Here is a 17,598-nt window from a genome sequence, read left to right as displayed (position 1 = left end):
ACAATAGCCTGCAACCTTTGAGGCCCTGGAGAGTTGAAATTGGGAAGAATTTTTTCACTCCCTGTCATTGTGGAAATGAAAGGAAATATCTGGAGTAATAGGATGTTCATCCATTCTCAGACACAAAACTATAAAATAGCTGGAAAATCAAAAGACAGCAAAATAGAGTAGATACCCTGCTGTCAGTGCTGGGGAAAATGTATCACAAGATGCACTGCAGCCTAGATTTCTTTTAATAGCAGAGAAAAACAGATAGTAGTGAGTTTATAGGCTTTGAGGACAGACTTTGAACTTCATATTAATGTTACTTAGGAATGTTCTTCGTTCAACATCAGAGTTCAAGAGGAGAGGGAGGCTATTGATCAGTCTGTGATGGTACTGATACATCTAGATTATTTCATTAAGAGATTGGACTGTTTGAGGATCCTTATACTAATCCAGGATACTGATCCTGATGCTCCCATATTAATAAGACCATTAGACATAGGACTGGAAGTAAGGCCATTCGGCCCATCGAGTCCACTCCGCCATTCAATCATGGCTGATGGGCATTTCAACTCCACTTACCCGCATTCTCCCCGTAGCCCTTAATTCCTTGTGACATCAAGAATTTATCAATTTCTGCCTTGAAGACATTTAGCGTCCCAGCCTCCACTGCACTCTGTGGCAATGAATTCCACAGGCCCACCACTCTCTGGCTGAAGAAATGTCTCCGCATTTCTGTTCTGAATTTACCCCCTCTAATTCTAAGGCTGTGTCCACGGGTCCTAGTCTCCTCGCCTAACGGAAATAATTTCCTAGCGTCCACCCTCTCCAAGTCATGTATTATCTTGTAAGTTTCTATTAGATCTCCCCTTAATCTTCTAAACTCCAATGAATACAATCCCAGGATCCTCAGCTGTTCCTCATATGTTCCTCATAGTGGGAGTCTTTGCAGCATGCTGAAAACATGTCAAGCAGAACATGAACAAGAGACTGAGGAAAAGGGAGCTATACTTGCAGAAAAGTCAGCAGAATGGCAAAGGCTAGGGGACAGGATGTAAATCTTGCAGAGGACATCACAAAATGGAAGTGTGTTCAGCATGGGGAAAATGGGGATCTAACAGCAAAAAGCCTGATCATTTTACAAACAATTGTTCAGCCAGACAGAAGCAAACATACCTATAAAGATGGTTGCTAGAGAGATAGCAGCAGATCATTCTGTTGAATCACTTTCGAACATATAACAGGTTGGCACTGTTAAGGTCTCAAGGTGAAAAATGGTTTGCAACTGTTGGAATGATGACTGCAGGAGAGCATTAAGTGAACATATAATGTCAGAAACTGTGCTTCAAACAACATAATGTGTTTCACAAACCTGTGTGAAGTAGCTCAAGACAGTGATTCAAAAATGAAGCCCTTTAAGGTCAGACTGGAGTTATATAATGAACCAATACTCAGGTTAAGAGGGCTGAGAACTCAACGCAATGGGAAGAGTGAACATCTGGAGTTGCAACAATAGGCATCAAATAACATCCTCTCATCTTAGCTGAAGTAAGTAGAAATTTTGGATGAACAATTCTAAATATGCCAGAAGAGCTTTGCAGGATTTGGCAGGCCACGAAGCCATTGACTGTTGAACCTATCTCAGAAGATTACAAAGATGCTTTTGTAAATCTTGGATGTTTTCCTGATGATATTGTCTCAAATGAGATGACAGCGTGAAACCAACGCAGCATCTGCGAAGGACAGTTGCAACTACCGTCAAGTTTAACCTGAATCACGAGACAGATAAACTCACGAGGGGCATGGAGGTGGTGAGTAGCCAAGGTCTTTTTCTGAGGGTAGGGGAGTCCAAAACTAGAGGGCATGGTTTAAGGTGAAAGGAGAAATATTTAAAAAGAATCTGAGGGGTATTTTTTTTTACGCAAAGGGTGATGTGTGTGTGTGGAATGAACTGCCAGAGGAAGTAGTGTAGGCAATTACAACATTTAAATGGCGTCTAGATTGGTGTACGAATAGGAAGGGTTTAGAGGGCTATGGGTCAAATGCTGGCAAATGGCACTAGGTCAGATTGGGATGTCTGGTGAGCACAGACAAGTTGGACCAAAGGGTCTATTTCCGTGCAAAATGACTCTATAAGTGGAAAACAAGAACCCAATAAAGCAAGTGACAAATCCGAAGGACGGGATTAGCAGCATGGTAGCAGTGAAAAATCAGGAAAACTGAGTTTGCATAGATCCAAAGTATCCAATAGAGCTTTAAAAAGATTTAACTATTCCATGTCAACCACTGAAGAAGTTGTGACACAACCTGCCAATGTGAAAAGGTCTTCACAACTCTTAATGTGAAGATGGTTATTGTCATTTGAGTTGGATGAGAGCAAGACTTTTCTAATTACATTTTGGGTATTATTTGGGAGATTCAGATAGTTGCACACACTGTATAGCATTTCCATTGTTCCAGAAAAACATGAACATGAAGCTACTGTGTATAATCTAGTCCATGGATGCGGAGACACAATGGAAGAAGCCATCACAGATCACAATAAGAATCGAATGCAACTGTTCGAGAGAGCTTACCAGATGAACCTGAAGCTGAACATAGAAATGCAATTGAAGATGGCAGAAGTCATGTATATAGGTCATGACAGAGAAAGGATTTCACCCAGAGCTTGACAAGATGCAGAGAAGGTTCAGCAACTAATAGATGTGAAAGGAGTGCAACAATTTGTTGCATTTTAGAACTATTTTGCAAAGATGTTGCCTCATTTGTCAGGATGTGAACATCGAGGAAAGCTCACTGCAAATGATCTGCAGTGTCACTGGACACAAAGCAGGAATCAACTTTCACAAGAATCAAATGTTTACGATCAAGATGTCAGTGTTGAGGTACTACAATCTCAATGGTTAAGTCCCTTTGCAGCATGACACCAGTAACGGAGAACTTATTTATTCATCCTTGGGAAGTGAATGTTGCTGGTCACACTATTTATTCCCTGTCCCTAGCTGCCCTTGAGAGTCTGGTGATGAGCTACCTTCATGAACCACTGCAGCCCATTTGGTGAGATAGACCCACAGTGCCATTAGGGAAGGAGTTCCAAGATTTTGGCTCACTGACATTGAAGAAATGGTAATATATTTCCAAGTCGGGACGGTGAATGTCTTGGAAGGGAACCAATCATGTAATGACTGCTCTTATCCTTCTCAGTGGTGGTGGTTGTGGGGTTTAAAGATACTGTCTAATGACCCAGGTGAATTTCTGCACTGCATCTTGTACTAAGCATTGGTGGTGGAGGGAGAGAATGTTTAGTGGATACGGTGTCAAACAAATGGGGTGCTTTGTCCTGGACAAATGATAGTTTTTTTTTTCAAAAATGCTGTCATCATGTGAATTCGATATCTTCTCTATGTGTCTTTGTGAGCAGTCTGTGAAATGCACACAATTTTTGAAAGCAGCAGAACTAGGTCTTGCAGGTTCTCAAACCTGCATAGCTAGTCAATCAGATCATAGTTGATCTTTTACTTCAACTCCATGTTGCTGTACAAGAGAACTACAGTGTATAGGTTCAGGTATTTGATTCTAGAGAGTTTCTTACTATGCCTTTGATGGGCAGATATTAGGAGCTTCTCCATGGATGTAGAGAAAACTTAAGGCAATCTCAAGTTTATGCATCTCAGCCTTTGAACAACATCAAATAATTCAGTTGTAACAATTACTTGATTTCAAGTACATTCCCCCAACAAATTATCATTGCATACCATTTCCTGCTATAGAATTATGAACAGTCTGTTGTTAAATATGTTTTAGTTGATTGGTTAATAGAGTTAAACATTTCTTGCACCGTAACAAATAGCTGTGACAGACTAGTTTTCTCCAAATGCACAGGATTCTGATATTAAAGCAGAAATAACAGCATAATATAAAAAATATTTAGAGGTTGCAACTGGAATTAGCATCCTGTGAGATACATTAGCTGTTTTGATTTTATGCATTAATCAATTATTAACATTGAAATCTCCTGGGGATTAAAATGATTACCTACTCAAGTAGGTACACATCCAAAGTTGGTGTTTAGCTGAAGATATTAAGCAGTTGTGGCACTATACAGTGCTGTTCTTTATAAGCAATAATGGGAAAGTTTAGGTTACTTCATTCTGTTTTCTAATAAAGCTATCTCTCGCAGTGTCTTCATTAAAATCCCAATGATCGTCAGGCAAATCACTGGGAAGATTTCTTAATAATGTACAATGAAACGATCAATATAAAGAATAAAAACTCCCCAGTGGCAGAAGAGCTCTAAATCATCGCTAATCAAAAATCTGATTCAGACAGCAGATTTAATCAGACGTGTCCATTTTTCTTGCACCATTAATCCTACTGCCAATAGAATTCAACCCAATTTATGTTTTAATTTTGATTAATGACCATCATTATACCACCAGTGGGTCTCCACCTTAATCAAGACTTGAAAGTATTGTTTGGTAGTTCATTAACTGGGAGCACAAGGGTTAAATCTCTACACATGTTTTTCAAATTACAGTTTGAAGAGAAATCTGAGAGGCAACTTTGTTTTTACCCTAGATTTTAGTGCACATGACCTGCTTGTCAAGGTTTTGACAAATTCTCTCTGAACCAATCATAAGAAAAGCCTCAAGAGTCTATATACACTGTATCTTGTTTTATTTCACTCAAGTGACTAATGTGTCATCTCTCCATTCTTCACCATTGCAATAAATCCAAAATGGAAAACTGTCAAGCTAGTGGATCAAACCCATGGGCCATCACTTTCCTTGCTGTCCATTAATGTTCCAAAATAACACTTTCTCATAAACAAACATTCACTGAAAAGGTTAACTATCCAATTTAAAGAGTTTAAATGGTTAGACTTTGAAATAAGGTATTAATGCTTTTAAATAATGTGCAGGCTGAGAAACAGGTTGCATCTGTCTGTCCAACATGAGGAGAAAAAAGTCTTTTAATATAAAGCACTGTAATGTGACAGCGTAACCACAATATATGCTATGCTACCTTTTAGATTTTTTTAAAAGCTCTGTTACAAACTACAGTCATCAGACTTCACAGTTTGAAAGTACAAGATCTTCCATTTTGTTGTCTCCCAATGGTTTGTAATAAAGACAAATAACATAAAACTCCAAATTGTATAATACAATTATCTAATTTATGGCTAGATGTTAAAACTTAAAATTGGGTAATGCAATGTAGCTGCCTGATTTATATACTCTATCATTAAAGGTGAATGACCTTTCCCTTTGGAAGTCTTATTGTATAGTATGTAGCACACCTGCACCTGAGCCAGAAGCTCCAAATTTAATCCCACACCAGGATTTGAAGGCCAAAGAATGTGCATTCATATTGCCAACAAATTGGTTAAGCATTAATCTGCAAATCTTTCCAGTTCAGATGAACTGCAATTAGTAAGGACAGGAGAGATTTCTAATCAGCCATGTGACAGAACAAAGGTAGTTCCAGATTACAACACGCTTCAACTCAAACTTAATGAACTGTAACACACCACATCACTTTTCTCCTGTTCTCATCTCCAATATGTACTTTTTCATACTTTTTACAATGAATGAATTCTATCCTCTCCCAGCTTCCCATCTTTTTGACTAATCCATTTATTCCTATAGTCTTAAATAACATAAATCAAAATTCAGGTGCCATAGCATGAACAGCAGTTTTGCAATTCTCTAAACTCCACTGCCAAGATCACTCATCAAGAGATTTAAAATATTGTAGAGGAACTGGGGGCCCTCGAGAACAGCTACACAGTTCATCATGGGGAGGTGAGGCCTAATGGTATTATCTCCAGACTGTTAATTCAGGAATCTGGGCTTTGGGGACCATGGCTGATGGTAGAATCTGAACTCCATAAAAAAAAGTCTGAATGATTACTCAGTGTCAGAAAAATCCATCTGCTTTACTAATGTCCTTGAGTAAACTATCTTCCTTATCTGCTCTGGCCTGCCCTCTGGGCAATTGGGGTTGGGCAATAAATGCTGGTCTTGTCAGCAACACTCATGTTCAATGAATGAATAAAAATGGCAGAGCAAGCAAATCAAGCTATCAGAAAGGTAAGTGAACCAGGAGCTTTGAATCTAAAGCCACAGGATATAGATAGAAAGGAGTAGTGGTAACAAAACACTTCTTACCAGTTGGAAACACTCATCAGAACTGATGAAATGTCACAGATTTGATGAGAATTGCTAATGTTTTTGGCTTACTGCTAAGTTTCGAAAATCTTCTGAATTTCACTTTTGGGATCATGTTAAATTTTCAGAAAACCTTAACCACCGGTTGGGCTTTGGCCCTCATGAGTTGAGATTAGCATGGTTTAATGAAATATAGGTTTTATCAGAATGGGTATATTTCCTTAAAAAAATAAACATTTTGTTAGGAGAGCATTTGGGAAAGAAAAAAGGTGTTAATTGAGAGATTACAGAAAAAGCCAAGGAGTACACATTGAGAAAGAATTCAAAGGGAAGCTTGGACCAAAAAATTAGATTGGTTGTGAATGGAGGTTAAATGGAAGTAATTAGGTGAAAGGTTTGAGAAAAAGGCTCTGGAGGTTTTGGAAGTATATCAGAAAAGTTCAAACAGACAGGTGCCATGGCAGGAAATCATGAAAGGTATCAGAGAAGATATGACTTAGGGGTCAAAAGTGGCAAAAAGTGGGCTGCAATCCCTAGCTCAATGCTTAAGTACAATGCAGGAGGACATGACGGTAGGGCTGTCTAGATATGATGAAAAGATTAAGGATGAATATCTTAGGACCATGATCTGATTTCAAAGTGTAAAGTAGCAAAATTATGCCCCCAGCCAAGAATAAACTGCATGGAAAACCTGTTTGTATTAAAAACTAAAATGAAATTACCAGACATGAAATTATAAACTCAAAGTCAGGAAAAAAATAGAAACTTTTGCCATCAAAAATAAACAGACAAATGGGATAAACCAGGCCACAGCACAACTACAGATGGAAATTCTGCTGCAATTTCTGTAACACACAAGGTTTTCCAATTCAAATGTCCACACACCAATCTTACATTGTGTGACATGATAATATCATTGAAAATTTGGACACAAATACAGATTATGAACATAATAATATGCACATACATTTCTTAATAATATGTAGAGCCTACTCAAGTGTTTAGCCAAAATAGAGCCCTGTGAAATACTACTCACCACATAACTGCATTCAGCTTTTCTGTTGTCCAATCATCTCTCTCCAACTCTAAATACCTTTGACTTTTTTTATGTACTACCTTGATAAATGCTTTTTTTTGAAAATCAGTTTAAACCATGTATAGTGTATTTTCTTTGCCTACGCTTCGTTACTACAATGAAGAATCTTAAAATGTTGTCCAAGGACTGCCTGCTTTTAAGATCCATGCTGACTGGCCTTAATAAGCTCATGTTTGGCCAAGTATTTGTTAGAAGGTTAAGAGCAAGAACAAGTTAATGTATGAAGGCTGTTACATTATGAAAGAGGCTCAGAAGAATAAATTTCTTTGGAAGTTCTGATTACTTGGCACATCTATAAAGAAACACTCACCTCTGGAGTTACATCTCTTGGAGCAAACCCAGTCCCCCCAGTAGTTAAAATAAGGTTCAATTCCTTATCATCACACCATTCTATGAGAGTTTCCTGAAACAGAACACATAGTATTCCTGGTTACTGCATCAGGAATAAAATATAAACACAAAAAGCATGAACACATTAATCCTTGTGCTTACACATCTACAAAGTACATTTAGAGGCTCAGATAGGATCTGGCACATCTACATGACCAAGTCTGAACACAATCAAACAGCATTCTAATCCACTGAAAATGACAAATACAATTGAAAGTAGCACTGCTTTATCATATCTGTTTTAATTCCCAGAAACAGGTCCACAAAGTAGTATTCTTAACGCTGTACTAAATTATTCTGGGATTTCAAATTTTCACTATTTAGAAATTTGGTGAAGTTCAGTGAATGGATAAATATTCAGTATTATGGATTTACTCCTCTTTATTCCAACTGTGCAGTTGAAATGTGAATCTGTATCAGCAACGTCTCTCAGACTAACAGCTAACAGTGTTTTTCAAGAAACTAAGCTTCTTAGCATGGACAGTAAATAGGGTGAGTAGTTTATTTTTAAAAAGGATGAACATTCAGTTGTATTAAATATCACACCACTCAATGTTATTTTTATTGTACTGTAATCCCCAAGTAAAAATAAGGATACCAACACCTCACCCCCAGGATAAGAGACATTTGAGATAAAGGAATTTATATCCAAATGGGGTCTATTGCACATTATCTTTGACTAACTCAAAATATAAAATTTGTAAAGATAGCATTCAATTTGGGTCATCCCTGATTCAAATTGAACCGTGTGTCTTGTTAGCATGTCGTTAAGGTAGGGTAAAATACTCAACTAGTGTGAATGATTGAAACATTAACGGGGCTATGAAAAAAAGCAACTTGCTTTCTTTCTTCACATTCATCTTCACTTTTCAGGTTCATGATACTAACAACAATCAACATTCATACAGTAAAGCACAATGCCTACTTTACTATAAATACAAAAGAAAATCTGTTTCCAGAGAACAGCATGTGAAGAGAAATAGAATTACTTTGTTACAAAAACAGAAGGTTCTGGAGAAATTCACCAGGTCTGCCAGCATCTGTGGCGAGAAAAAACATTTACATTGAGAGTCCATCAGACGAAAGAACTCCATCGCCCAGTTTCTCCAGAACTTCCTGTTTTTGTTTCACATTCCAGCATCCACTGTTCTTTATTTTTATTTTAGTAATGCTTTGTTACTCTGCTTGTCAGGCTAACAGACCAAAAATAATATTTCTTGCTCATGAACCTTATATTATTTAAAGCCATTTTTCCTGATGTCTACCTTTGCCAATTTGATTTTCCTAATCTACTTGAAGTTTAAAATCATTCATAATAAGTGACTATCTTTTTTACATGACCTTGTTATCTGATAATTTATTTTCTGTCCTATAGAACTGTTTGGGAGCTTATAGACCACTCTCACTAGTATCTTCATCTTCTCGGTATTTCTTAACTGCGCTGATATGGTTTCTAAATCACCCAATCCTTTCTTGCAATCGTACTTATTCCTCATTGAACTAGCAACACTACCTCATGATCCTTCTCTTCCTGCCTGTCCTTTGAAAAAGTCACATACCTCTGAAAATTTAGTTCCCAACTTTGCTCTTCTTGTAACCATGATGCTCTAAGAGTTTTGAAATAGCACTCATTGGGGCATTAATTCAGTTCATTTGTCCCAAATATTACTTATATCTAAATAAAATTCCATTATTTCTGTCTTTTTACCACTTATTTTTCTCATTTGTCTCTCTTCGCTGCTGTTTTCTAATGCTTAGAGTATTTGAGAATCAAGTGTCTACTAGACCCAAAGCAGATGTCAAACCCAGTTTAGAATGAAGAAATTATAAATGAGATGTTTGAATGCATGGATTGTCCCAATTTTTATGTTGTTATTTCATACTGATCTTGTAAAGAGACTGCAACAGAAAGGAGACTTTTATTCTTCACAGTGGGGAGGTGTTATGATAGTTGTAAAAGTGGACTGTCAGATTTTAATTTCCATCATCTGATTTTTTTTGCCTGAGACCTATAATTGACTAAAATGGTTTTACAAAGATTTACAAGGATGTTGCCAGGGTTGGAAGATTTGAACTAATAGGAGAGGCTGTTTTCCCTGGAATGTCAGTGGCTGAGGGGTGACCTTATAGAGGTTTATAAAATCATGAAAGGCATGGACAGGTTAAATAGACAAGTCTTTTCCCTGGGATGGGGGAGTCCAGAACTAGAGGGCATAGGTTTAGGGTGAGAGGGGAAAGATTTAAATGGGGCCTAAGAGGCAACACTTTCATGCAGTGGGTGGTGCGTGTATGGCATGAGCTGTCAGTGGAAGTGGTGGAGGCTGGTACATCTGGATGGGTTTAAAGGGATATGCGCCAAGTGCTGGCAAATGGGATGAGATTAGGTTAGGACATCTGGTTGGCATGGAGGGGTTAGACCGAAGAGTCTGTTTCCATGCTGTACATTTCTATGACTCTGCGAATAGAATGAATGTCAATGGCCTTCTCCCATGATTGATCCACTTTGTTGTGTGTTATGGAAATGTGGTCAGGCAGATCATGACCTCAGCAGCACCACAGCAGTCACTTGCATTTAATCATGAGCTTGATACCATTGTCAGGAATACAAGCTTCAGTCTCTAAACCTCAACACTGATTTAAGAATCTGGACAGAATATCACTGCTATGTTTCATGCATCACCTCATCAGCCTCTTGTTCTTTATGCTCTGGTCCTCTGTGCTTTAACAATTAATTCCAGGGTCTCATCAGCACTACCAGAGTCACAGCTGAAGGATTTATCTAGTAGGCAGTGATAAATGTCTGTCTTTACCATTGAACCTCAAATTATTTCATTGTGCACTTAAGGCATCTGCCCTCATTACAGACTCATCCAGCTGAATTAGAGTACGATTCCATCTTAAACATAAACTGAAGCAGTCAGTCTCAGCTTATTGCATTTTTCCCGTCAAAAGTGGCCAGGATTTTGTCAAATGTTTTTGGATGATGATTCCAATGCTGACACAATTGTTAGGAAGTATTTCAATTATTTTGAATAGATATCATGGAGAAAAAAAGCTTTTTTGAGACATTGAAGAGGAGATGAACTTATTTGATATGTAAGAAGTTGGTAAACAAGAAATAGCCATTTCAAGTTATGGATGACAAAAAAAAGCTAACCCTAAAGGAAACATATGTTTGGATGATGGAAACAGAAACTATGATGTAAAGTTAGAAATTGGAATTGTAGAGATAGAGTGATAATCTATGTCTGAATTTGTTATCACCATTTGAAGTCTGCAGATCAATTTAGGTTTCAACTGAAAATGATTCATGTTAGATGCAATCACTAATCAATGCATGCTATTAAGAATATAAATGAAGTTATACTTTAACTTTAACCATTATTTACTAATGGCAGCATTGCTTTGAGATTACTACCCTGGCTGCTTGTGGTGAGATGTTAAAGGGTTAATTTGTTCTGCTGACATGAAAGAAGTTGGATGTCCCGGGGGTGTGTTTTTTCTGTCTTGTAGGTAGGATGTGACAATTTAATCATACTCTGTAAAGGCTGCAGTTTAAGGAATACCTAATCACACATTGCTTCTGAAAATAATCTAATTGCTTTACATTATTTTTGGGTGGCATGTGACTATGGGGGAGTGGAGGAAATTGTGTCTTGCGTGCATGACTGACTATGATGTAAAACTCTGTATAAAGGGAGGACAGTTCCCTTGTTCAGAAAGCCTTGCTTGATACGCTCTGCAAGCATAGTAAAGAGTGTTATGTGATCCTCCAAAAGTTTGTACTTGCTAAAATAAATTGTGGCTGTTCACAGAAGTTGACGTTTGCAGTTGCATCAAATGTGTAAGAATGTCAAGAAGGGAATCTAACAGTGGAAAAAAAAATTGATATGCATCTTCTAGATTCCACTTGAACTTGTACATGTAAAGTGTTAAGAATTTTTTTAGAAGGCAAACAGAATTTCTTTCATAATTCAGTTTGAAAAAATATGCTTTTATGTATGTTTCTCACAATTTTTATCAACAGTAAGTTGTTCATTACAATTAGTAATAAGTTCAAACTAAAAAGAACATTGCATTCTTAGCAATGTAAAATGATTGCAAATATGAACTATTTCCTGATTCAATTAAAAATGCAAAGAAGCCTCTTGGTTCAGAGTACCGAAGCACCTGCTGAAATGCAAAATTATGAGACAATTATATACATGAAATTGTCTAAAATAGGTAGCTGTAGTTCAAAATAATAATCATAACACTAATCTTTAACTTCAACTATTCCAGAGGAATAAAATTATTAAATTTTAAATATGCATTTATGCTTTGGTACTTCTCCCTGTCATTGTGAGAAATTTACTGCCCATGCAATATGTATTAGAAAACACCAGTTATGTGCATAAAACTCCTGTTCAATCTATTCTAATACCATGGTATAGTAGAAATCTAAGTGATTGCATCTGTTCACTTTTTGATTTGCAATGATAAAGTTGGTTGGTTTTGAAGAAAATTCATAATGACTAGATTTTGCTGTGAACATTAAAATTATGATGCTTACTACTGACCTCAAGGAAATTTGTTCATAAAGATCCAACAATCTCTTGTGGTATTGGTTTCAACTTCACTGATTTTAATTTGAACCTGACCAATGGATCTCTCAGCACCCTGCATCAGTGATGTAATCATTAGTACCTTCCAAACCCACTACCTCTATCAGCCAGAAGGAAAAATACCATGCTGCCAACACCTGGAAGTGACTCTCCACCATTTTCTCAAGGACAATTAGAGTTGGGCAATAAATGCTGGCATAAACAGCTGCCCAAACATGACTAAAAAGCAGGATAAGCTGCCAATCTCAGAGGCAGCAAACCTGGAAGCAAAATGCACTGGTCTTATTTCACAATTTTATAATTTTACTGCTTTACTTGAAGTTTGAGACATATACATTATTAACCGAAACAGCAAAACAACTTAAAAATACATATTTTAATGTTAAAAATCAGTTTCAATCAATGCAAAATCTGACAGTACAAAAATATAAAATTAGTTTTCAAAGAAAAGACATCAAGCTATATAGTTTAGTCAGCTAATAAACAGCCAATTACACCTCATTAATTAAAAAAAAAATTTAGTGGTTTTTAAACACCCACGATGCAGTCTAAAAGAAGAAATTCTCATCAATTCGATAATTTAGAAAAATTGATTTTCTATTGTGGACTTCAAAAAGCATCCTCTGAAGGAATGATACATCAGTGACTGCAATGTTTGGATTTGCATGTTGAACTGCGTGCTTGTGAACACCAGACTTGGTTGTCAGTTTCAGCGAGATATGTCAAAACCAGTTCAGAATGATAACTTCATTTAACGATAACAAAAAAATCTCATTGCCATAGACCTGAATCATCGTCAATCATCAGTAAATATCCTCACTTCTGACCTTTGGAGGGAGAGATGGTCACTGGTAAAACAGCTAAGGATGCTTGGGTCTGGGATACTACGCTGAGGATATAATTGCTTCGAATATTTTCACTTAGATTACTTGCTACCTAATGTAGACATTTAGGTCCAAGTGGCACAGCACAGAAGCTTTGTGTATTCGCCTTAATGAAATAGTGTGGGTCAGAAAGGGCTACAACAACATAGCATTGATGCTGCTGCAACCACTGCTTCCTGCTCAGGAGCTCCCCATTGGGAACATGACAACAATGAATTTACCAGTAAATATGATTATAATTACCCTAGATCTGCAATAACATGAATATCTTGCAATCATACATAATGATAAGAGATTATTAACTGTTCAATCGAACAAGTCAGCTTTATTCAATCAAAGGCTGAATGAAAATGAAAATTAGTTAACACGCTGAAAGAATTTCCAAACGTATTGCTTTGGTGAAAGTAAACTTTAAGCACATTTATGGGCATAAACTCTCACTGAACAGAAAAGAGGTATTTTACTGTGCATGTACAAACAATAACTATCTTGGCTGAGCTGTGATGCATGTTTTTGGGTGAGCAGTAAATAATCATTTGAAAATGAAGATATTAGCCTCACAGTAAAATGTTTTTCATGATTGTGCCTCTAAATCCCAAATAATTTTGGTATTTCTGTTCATACAGGAGTATTCAGTGAAGGTATACACATCCTTGTGGTAACATTTCCATAGTCTTACCAGACTACAGGGTTGCTCACTAAATAGAGAGGCACAACTGTTAGTCGTTTAACCTGAGGGTCACCACACCTCAGGCAAGGGGAGAGGTTGAGAAGGAGAGGCCTTAATTGTAACCTCAGCCAGTGTGGGAATTGAACCCTTGGCGTCACACAACATCATAAACAAATCATTCAGCAACTGAGCTAACCTGTAGGCAGTCTATGAAAACTAGAACAAGATGATGTTAGCTCAGTAAGCTAGATGGCTGGTTTGCAAAACAAACTGATGTCAACTGTGAGAGTTCAATTCCTCTATTGGCTGAGGTAACATAAAGGACTGTCCTTTTTATCTGCTCCACTAGCCTGAGGTGTGGTGACCCTCAGGTTAAATCACCACCAATCATCTCTCTCTCATGAGAGAGAGTAGCCTTATGATCTGCTAAGAATATACCAACTTTACCTCCTTTTTTTATCCTGCTGTGTCAATCCACCCAAAACCACAATTAGGCTGGTTCAGTTTTATTTTATGCGTTTACTTTAATGGGCCCATTTTTCTTTCATCTAAAATAATTTCCATTCTTCCTTTCAAACTGAAACACGATCTATGACTTCTATTGAAGTGATTCTTGTTGCAACCAAAATGAAGGCCTGAATCATGCAACCAAGTTGGACAATTACCAAAAATAATACAATGAACTTAAAATTTATTCAACAAACCATTGGTATTTTTTCCTAAATTTATATGTTGAACATATCAGACATAATGATACACCCAATGTGAGTTTCTCCTTGCTGTGCCTATAATCGCAACTGACAGGTTTGGGGAAGATTAGAAAAGTCAGCTGTGTTGGTGTGTTGAGGATCAATAAGACAGCATCTCAACACGCACAACAAAATGCAGATGCGAAATGAAAAGTGGCCAACGAATGGAATAGATTTTCAGGATAAGTAACAGAAGAAAATACACTGAGACGATTTGAAAAGCAATTGGACTTTAGAATCCTGAGACTCTTTGCAAGGATGATCAAAGAATGTCCTTTCACATTCATAACAATCTTGCCAGCTTTAAATTAAAGAGCTATCATACTGTCGCTTTGTGGGTCTAATCAGACAAAAAGCAGAAGAAGAAGAACAAGCCTGTCAATTTTGAAAGTGTTTCTGGATTTGGCGAGAGTATCTTTGCTAAGTAAGGCTAACCATGTCCTTCAAGAAAATAAAATGCCTGAGCTTACTGACTGCTAGTTCATGTTTTTGTGATAGATAATCAATACATGAACGATTTGTATCTTTTGCATAAGAATCTTGCTCAGTCAATGAAGTAACAATATTAAATAATTTCTGAAATATCCAATTTTAACATCATCCAGAACCACAAATGTATGTTTGTGAGTTTATTCTCAAAAAGGTAAAAATGAAAAGCTTTGTGCATGATTTGATTTATTAGCTTCTGTTGCATCGGGCATTACAACCCAGCTATTTGCATAAGATATAAAAGCTCTGATGAGCCTCCAGGGATCCTGAACGACATTCTGCCTCTATTGATGCAGACATTTCAAACAAGTTTTGACAGACAATATATTGGTCCATGAGGACTTTCAAAAGACAAAACTGCTTTCTATCCATTCAGACTCACTGCTTTTACTGTGATTGTTTTTGTTGCATTCTGTGTCCACTGACACATGAGGGAGCCCATTTTCAGTGGATCAGGTCCTGGTGCCAAAATCTCTGTTAATAAGTAGAGATCATTACTGCACATCAGGAGAATCAACAAGAACCAACTGTGGATCAGATTATAATTTTGAAGTGTTCTGTGGAAGATTTCTTTCTGTGCCCAATTCCTCCCTCTATTCCTGGATTCAAATTCACATGCTCACAACTTTTAGCAAGTGCAAAATAACATTTGTTCAATCAAAGACAAAATTTCAGTTTTCCTCCCATTTTCTAGCTATTTCTTTGTCTTTCTCTTTGTGCATGTTTTCATTACTGTTCTACCTTATACATTCTCTCATTCTCAACGTTCATCTTTCTCAGCATTTTGCTGTCTCTTATTCTCTGCTTATGTCACTGTGTTTCTCTCTGTCAATTTGTTTCCGATTACTCCCAGTGGGGTTCTCTATTGCTGTATGCAGTCTGAACTACATCCTTTTTCTGCAGCAATCTCCAATTGCTGTATATACCACAGGGACCTCTCCCAATTCCACGCCTCCTGAGCAGCTGATCTATTTGTATATCATATAAGCTGTCAAGCTCCAGCACTTCTAAATCCCCACTGACCAGTGTGCTTTATAATCTTTCTCTGTTCAGTGAGGCCCCAAGCAGCTGATTACCATGCATTTAGGAACTTGGCAAGATGGAAAAGATAAATTGGTGTTGTGCAAGATTTGTGTCGTACTCAAACTTCTTCCAACCATCAAATGTGTGGGAGCTTCAAACCAGCTCGCTGCATAGTGCTTTTCTGCACTAAGTTCTGTCACTAACAGAAACCTTCATATAAACTTCATTGAAATTAAGTTCAAAGTGCCAAGGTCATTATTGTCTGTAATCTTGTTACTTTGTGTTCTTGGATTAGTTTGCCTGATAGTATGCCGTACAGTAACTGGATTTATTTGTATTTTACTGAAATCACCAAGCTACTATGGGCGAAAATATTTTCAAACTCTTCTCCAGTGACACTTGTGATTTCCAAAATTGAAAGGTTGGGTTATTTTATGTTTCACAGGATTGCAAAACATCAGGATCTTATAACGGTTACAAAATAAATGGATTACAAGCTGTATGGTTCAGTAATTTATGGAAACACATTTTATTTACAGCAGAGCTTTCTAAAGTTCAGCTAAAGGCCACAGCTTCTTTATTTGTATTCAGATTTCTCTTGGTAAGCAAGACAACTGCACTCAGTGGAAGCCAATAATTAACTGCCTGTCCTCCTACAAATTACAGCTCTCTTTATTGATGCACTATTTGGAAATGCTCAGTATGATCATTCAATGCTTTTATCCTTATTTGCAACTTTCAGCTTCAATAAACAAAAATACCAAAATCTTTCCAAAAATTTTGTCAAAGGCCTTTTAACACTACATGGTATTTTGTTGTGATGACAAAACAAAAAAAAATGGTTGCCATACTTTTGCTGGTAATGAGATATTGATCTTGGAAATGCAACTGGCTGTGATTTTCCAAATTAAATAGTTACAGCAATTGGCATTGCAAAGCAACAAGATGAAATCAGTTATTTCAGTCTCAACAATCTCCATTTAACCTGGAAAAGATCCTTTGCGGAAGAACATGATAAGTTTTGCTTTGTTTCATTAACACATGTTTGAATCAGTTTATGAAGAAAGATAAAGTAAGGTACACTTGAAGATGGACAATATTTCTTTGATCATTTGTAAATAAAAATAGCTCTTTCTCAACAAATATAATTAGAGAAAGCCAAAGTGATTCATTGCAAACTGAGAATATTTTATGTATTTATTTACCTTTGTTTTTTGCTATTGGTCATGATAAGACCATACCATTCGGAGCAGAAATAGGCCATTTGGTGCATAAAGTCTGATCTGCCATTTGATTATAACTGATGTTTCTCAAATCCATTCTCCTGCCTTCTCCTCGTAACCCTTGATCCCCTTACCAATCAAAGATCTATCTTGATCTTAAAGACGACAATGACTCAGCCTCCACAGCATTCTGTAGCAGTGTTTCACAGATTAACTACCCTCTCGCTAAAGCAATTCCTCCTCATCTCAGTTCTAAAGGGTCACCCATTCACTCTGAGACTGCGCCCTCAAGTCCTAGCTTCTCCTGAGTGGAAA

At 37.1% G+C, this 17,598-nt stretch overlaps 1 protein-coding gene across 30 annotated transcripts in view; it reads right to left on the bottom strand.

Moving 5' to 3' along the window:
• LOC122553706 (gephyrin) overlaps positions 1–17,598 on the bottom strand; it is a 540,724-nt gene that overhangs the window by 232,013 nt on the left and 291,113 nt on the right. For 28 of the 30 annotated variants that reach the window (XM_087989971.1, XM_087989989.1, XM_087989990.1 and 25 more), the window contains one exon: positions 7,562–7,654. The exons of the other annotated variants lie outside the window; for them this stretch is intronic. In XM_087989971.1, coding sequence (XP_087846097.1) covers positions 7,562–7,654 — 93 coding nt within the window. The remainder of the gene's footprint in view (positions 1–7,561; positions 7,655–17,598) is intronic. 30 annotated transcript variants of the gene reach the window in all.

Source organism: Chiloscyllium plagiosum, unplaced genomic scaffold (genome assembly GCF_037043375.1).
Source record: "Chiloscyllium plagiosum isolate Xiang-an unplaced genomic scaffold, Cpla_swu_hap1 HiC_scaffold_8, whole genome shotgun sequence".
In the NCBI taxonomy this organism is placed as follows: domain Eukaryota; kingdom Metazoa; phylum Chordata; class Chondrichthyes; order Orectolobiformes; family Hemiscylliidae; genus Chiloscyllium; species Chiloscyllium plagiosum.
Note: the sequence above shows the minus strand (reverse complement) of the source record. Positions and strands in the feature narration are given on the sequence as shown.